The sequence below is a fragment of the Carlito syrichta genome, unplaced genomic scaffold (assembly GCF_000164805.1).
Source record: "Carlito syrichta isolate Samal-C Ts95f unplaced genomic scaffold, Tarsius_syrichta-2.0.1 Scaffold314254, whole genome shotgun sequence".
Classification (NCBI taxonomy): Eukaryota; Metazoa; Chordata; class Mammalia; order Primates; family Tarsiidae; genus Carlito; species Carlito syrichta.
This window is the reverse complement of record NW_007258350.1, coordinates 242628-248627: the sequence shown is the minus strand read 5'-3', so window position 1 is coordinate 248627 and position 6000 is coordinate 242628. Positions and strand designations below refer to the sequence as shown.

Below are 6000 nucleotides of genomic sequence, written 5' to 3'. Positions count from 1 at the left end.
CAATATTAAACACAGTAGAATACGTAGGCCTCATAATACTTTTGTAATGGCATATATATATAATGTCCCCAACCACTTTTTAAAAATATGCAGAGACGAATTCAGGATCATTCTAGATAAAAAACCAAAAAAACCAAAAAAACATATTTCTTTAAAGGGGCAGGGTGGCAGTGGGGGGAGGGGAGGAAAGTGTGGTCCCAGGCCAGATCCCCACGGACACACAAAGATGAAAGGAACTATGCTTTTTGGTCATTCTAGTTGATATGGTAGCAAAAAATTGTAATAAAGACGTTGGCTGGTTTTGAGAGGGTTATTTTCAAATGTCACCTTACAGCTACATTTGTACAAAAATCTTTGTGAAAGTTTATCTTATTAACCCTGTGATATGTCTATATTGACATTTTCTAAGACAAAATAAAAGTAGCAGAGTTTTGAACGGGGAAGGGACAGATGCTTTAAAGCAACAGCAAACTCTTTTTGGGTTCCTCTCACACAAAGGAATATAGACTCTTAAATAAAATAATACTTCCTTATAAATCTGCTGCCTAACAATTGTTTACATCATAGAAAAATAGCATTTTTGTAAAAAGAAATATAGTTACTTTGTTAAAATGGTCTATTTTAACCCAGCAATTATTTTTCATATAAAGAATTTCTAAATACCCATACAGAAAATAAAAATAGAGACTACTGAGTGCAAAGCAGACAATGGCATATTTGCAAACAATCCAACTATTTCATTGCCAGATAAATAACACTCTGAGCATATTACAGTACAAGTTTCAATTTTTTTCAGGAACTTAAAAGATATTGCTTTTATTCTCTGATGGTAAGTTACTTATAAGTAGTTACTCCCAGCAGCAGAAGGCCAAATCAATTAGAAATGGATCAGATATATCAGTTCACACTTCCCCTACGCTGAAAGTGCTCCACACCGGACAATGGCCTGCATCCCAGACTCCTTCACATGAGTGTGGACACAGGCCACAGGACACGAAGGGGAATGTATGACATTCACAGTCCTTCCAAAACCATTCACTCGATCTTCTGTGTTTAAATTTTCACACACAACCAGCGTAACACCATATTACATGCCAGCTTGGCCACATCCATCGTGGAGGAGAGTTTCTGTGGAAACTCTTCCCTCCTTAGAGGCGTTAAATCCTCGTGCTGTATAAACAGATGGTTTCCACGGACTATTACTATGTCGCCACAGAGCAGTTCTGTAGGGATGATGTATTTCCTGGGGCAGTGGGAAAGGATGCACCTGAAGCTAAAAAACCAGCAGATTCCAGCTTCTACCTGGGCAGGTGGGTCTGACAGGCTAAGCCAGAGAACACTCAGCACACGGAGATGGCCCCTTGCATCACCAGCCATTTCTTCATACTTTCTCCACTCTGCTAGGGTCATATGAATCTGCAAAAAAAGAAACAAAAGAAAACTAGTGGTAGGTTCAACTGTTTTGTTTTCTGTTTAATTCCCAGGCCATAAATAAATTTGTTCAGGGAGCAAAAGCCACAAGTGTATAAAAGTTAATTTTTAGACATTTCAACGATTGTGTTTTCATTGTGGAGTTAAAAAAATGATTGTTAAAAGGCTGTTTTCAAGGAACGTGTATGATCATTACCCAAACACAACTGCCCTCTTCCTTCCTGTTCATAGTGGAATATAATTAATGATAAATACCACATTTCTAAACCAGCAGTGATGTATTTGCCTGATGCTAAGGAGAGTTTCTTTTCTTTCTTTTTTTGTGTAAATTACAACACTAACAAAAACTTGCTTCAGAATGTGCACCTTTGTGATCAAGTGCTGTCCCCTGAAATCCTGACTGCTTTGTTGGCAGAAATGAAGCTTCTTGTGTTTCATGCCACTGGTCAGCAAGCAGGCCTGGGGATGGATGCATACCTGTCAGCACAAGGCTTCTAGAACCTTCACTCACAGGTGTATAGGAGTCAGGGCTGCCACACTGATACATTCCACTGCCTGCACTGGAAAAATCCCAACATGCGCCCATCAGGACCTGGACTCCAAAACGGGACACCACGAAAGCGCAAACCTTCTAAATTGCCACTAGTGTTGCCACCAGGCTGCTGGGAGCTGCCACATCTGACCACCTCCAGCTCACAGAGGCCCGGGACCAGGCAACCTGATGCTCACGCATGTGCCTCCTATGCCAAATTGTCCTGCCATAGCTGCTCAAAGATTTCCCAATTTTTAAGAAATCTGGAAGGGGTACAGCCATTATGGAAAACATTATGGAAGTGCCTCAAAAAATTAAAAATAGAATGACCATGTGATCCAGCAATCCCACAACTGGGTATATAGCCAAAGGAAAAGAAATCAGTATGGAAGACATACCTGCACTCCACATTCACTGTGGCATTATTCACAATAGCCAAGATTTGGAATCAACCTAACAATCCCAGTGTTCATCAATGGATGGATGGATAAAGAAACACACACACACACACACACACACACACACACACACGGAATATTATTCAGCCTTAACAGAGAAGAAAATCCTGCTACTTACAATACCATGGATGAACCTGGAGGACATTTTGTTAAGTGAAATATGCCAGGTACAAAAAGACAAACACTTGAGCGGTGGCTCAAACCGTAATCCCAGCACTTTGAGAGACCGAGGTGAGAGGACTACCTGAGCTCACAGGTTCAGGACCAGCCTGGACAACTTGGCGAGACCTTGTCTCTCTACAATAAGTAAAAAAATTAGCCAGGCATGGTGGCGCATGCCTGTAGTTCCAGCTACTTGGAAGGCTGAGCGGAAAGATCACCTGAGCCCAGCAGGTCAATGCTGGGGTGGCCATGAGTGTGCCGCTGGCGACGGAGAGAGACTCCAACTCAAAAAAAAAAAATTTCCAACAATGCATAATGTCACATGTGGAAACTAAAAAAATTGAACTCACAGAAGCAGAGGGCAGAGGGTGATTACCAAGGGCTGGGGGTAGGAGAGAGGGAAGAGGAAGAAATGGGCAAAGGGTACCAAGTATCAGCAGTCAGAGGCATAAGTACTGGAGGCTAACATGTAGCATGGTCAACTTGGAGTTTGCTAAGAGAGTAGACTTCAAATGTTCTCACTACACATTCAAAAAGTGGTAGCCATGTGGGGTTAGCTTGATTGTGGTGCACACTTCACAAAGTATACATGCATCGATACATCATGCCCTATACCTTCAATATGTACAGTTTTTGTTAGTCATAGTTCAAAAAGACTGAGACAAAAAGAAGAAAAAGGCTTATTAGCACAGTGCAAAAAGGTGATTCATTACAGCAAAAATAAATCTGGAAGAATGACAGACGAACAATTACAAAACAATCTTTCCTGAAACTCATCTGGATAACTGTGCATTACAAAGGCCACAGAGACTTCAATGTCTCCAGCAGCAAAATATCCCAGGATGTCCTCCTCGCATGTGGCTGTGGTGTGTAAATGATATGATGGGCTCTATGGCTGGGACAACCAAGACAGTGCTTAGAGCACTATGAATCAGACATTAGAATGGGATAGTCTCTGTAGGTGGGATAGTCTCTGTATTTAGGAAAAAGGAGTATGCCCCTGCTCAAGCACAATTAATGTATTGCCCCGAGGGCTGATCTGGCTAAAAGGAACGGGTGTTGATGTGAGTTAGCCACCTTCTGATATTTTATGCTTAACAACACTTCTGGGACAAGATATGATATTAACAGCTGAGTACTACATTTTGTGCTTACTCAGCTTCATAGTGTGCTGATTCTGAAGGGCCCTCCTTGAGCAAAGATGACTTTTTCTCCACTGAGACTGAGGTGGGTGGTCACTAACAGATGAGAATGTATGAAGGTCACACTTCACTTCTGGGTCATGGGAGGCCTAGAAGAACCTGAGCATCTATTAAGCCTCCAATGACACAGTCCCTGGGCACTGAACAGGTCACCTAAGTGTCAGACACACTGGAGACACTGCACAGAACCAACCTGCTGCCCACGGCCCCATAAGTCAAAGTCAGGGGCCCAGACACAGAGAGTTATGGAGAGAATGCTACACAATGGGCTCTTTCTTCAGCTCATGGACTGTCAGGTCCAATACAACTGTAAAGAAAGCCACAGAACATTCGCTTAAATTTTCTAGTAGTTGTGTTAAAAATAAATGAAACAGGTGAAATTAATTTTAATAATGTATTTTATTTCACCAAGTATGTCAAAAATATTTCAACAAGTAATCAATATAAAAATCATTGAGCTTTAGGCCCCTTTTTGGGGTAAGTCATTGGGATCTGGTGTGTATATTGCACTTAGAGCGCATCTCGATTTGGACAAGACACATTTCAAGTGCTCAGCAGCCATACTTGACATGGGGGTACTATACTGGACAACACAGGTCTGGGGGTGGGGTAATTAACCAGAGTATTTAAAATCTTGCTTCTTGGGAGCTCTGTTTCAGCTGATGACAACTCTCTGGGGACTGCCCTGGTGGGTATTTCATACATGACCTCTTTGAAAGCTACTGCCCTTGAAGATGAGCTTATGCCAAGATTCAATCATGCCAAATAATGCCTCCTAATGCCATTGTTCGGTATGATTAAACCTTCTCAGATTTCGTCCACTTTGGGCCTCAAGCAGATCTCTCTCCTTGTTCTTCCTCTGGACTCATGTAAACAAGGTTTGCAAGAGGCTGATGGAGTCAGGAGGTTCTGTGTACTTTCAGTGCCTGTGATGACACTTCTGAGTTCCAGCACAGGTCAATTAGTGGAGATGGGATTCTGGGACCTCCATTACTTCTGAGCTGCTGGTTTTTTAGAGCCACAAAAGACCACTAAGATGATGTCAGCTGAAATGACCATCTTTAATCTAAAATAAAGGCACTTCATGAAACGACAGGTACAACATAATACAAATAGGACGCTTCTACAGGAAAACATGGTATGACCTTGTTTTGTGGTTCTGGGACCAAATTGGAATTAAGTGACTTGCAAGCAGTAAGAGATTCCAGCACCTTGGAGTCATGGGAATCGGGGTGGAGTCAGGACGGAGATGAGGCTACTTGTACTTGAAACAATAAACAAAAGGAAACAAAGCCCTAGAGCTTATCAGCAGCACCCAACAAGGCTTAATTTTAATTGGTGAAACAACAGTAAGTGGAAACATGGACGCATGTCCAAAGTTTTGCTACTTAGTCATAAGACCCTTATTCCTCTCAAAATGACTGGTTGTGAATGTTGAGGCCTGGTGACCATGCATGAAAAGCCCATGGAGGGACACCTGAGCAGCAGCAAATGTGAGAATTGTCCCTTGCATGCCCTGTTCTCCAGTCACAGTCATGTACTGCACAGTGATCATGTTTCAGTCAATGTTAGACTGGCTGCACATATGACAGTGGTCCAGATTATGACAAAGCTAAAAAATCCCTACCACCTAGTTACTGTAGCCATCATAATCTACTAGTGCATTCACCTTATTTTTAAAATAAACTCAGTGTAGCCTAAATAAAGTCTACCAAAGTGCACAGGAATGTCCTAGGCCTTCACATTTGCTCAATACACACTCACCCACAACTTCCAGTCCGGCCAAGCTCCATTCATGGTCAGTGCTTTATACAGGTGTACCATTTTTATCTTTTATACTATATTTGTGCTGTGTATTTTCTATGTTTAAACACACAAAAACAGCATTGTGTTACAACTGTCTACAGTATTTGGCACAGTAACCTGCTGTATAGGTAGGTTTGTGGCCTAGGCATCATGGGCTCTACCATATAGCCAAGTGTGTTAGTAGGCTCCAACATCTAGGGTTGTGTGAGTTACTGTGATTTCTGCACAATGACAAAATCACCTAACGACGTATTTCTCAGAGCATATCCCCATCATTAAGCAACACATGACTGTACTTGACAATGCCCGAGGTAGCTGTCAACATGAATAGCTCTCTGCCTGCAGACTTTTGGCCAGTTTATTGCCAAATGTATGAACAAATGCATTGGATGGAGAAGAGAAAAGAATA

General features: G+C 41.9%; 1 protein-coding gene across 1 annotated transcript in view; it reads right to left on the bottom strand.

Annotated features, from left to right (window-relative positions):
* Nucleotides 1-714: 714 nt before the first annotated feature.
* Nucleotides 715-6000, bottom strand: part of JCAD (junctional cadherin 5 associated) — a 29047-nt gene continuing 23761 nt past the window's right edge. Inside the window, exon 3 of the mRNA XM_008071245.2 lies at nt 715-1416. Within this exon, the coding sequence (XP_008069436.1) occupies nt 1382-1416 (35 nt within the window). The 3' untranslated portion in view covers nt 715-1381. The remainder of the gene's footprint in view (nt 1417-6000) is intronic.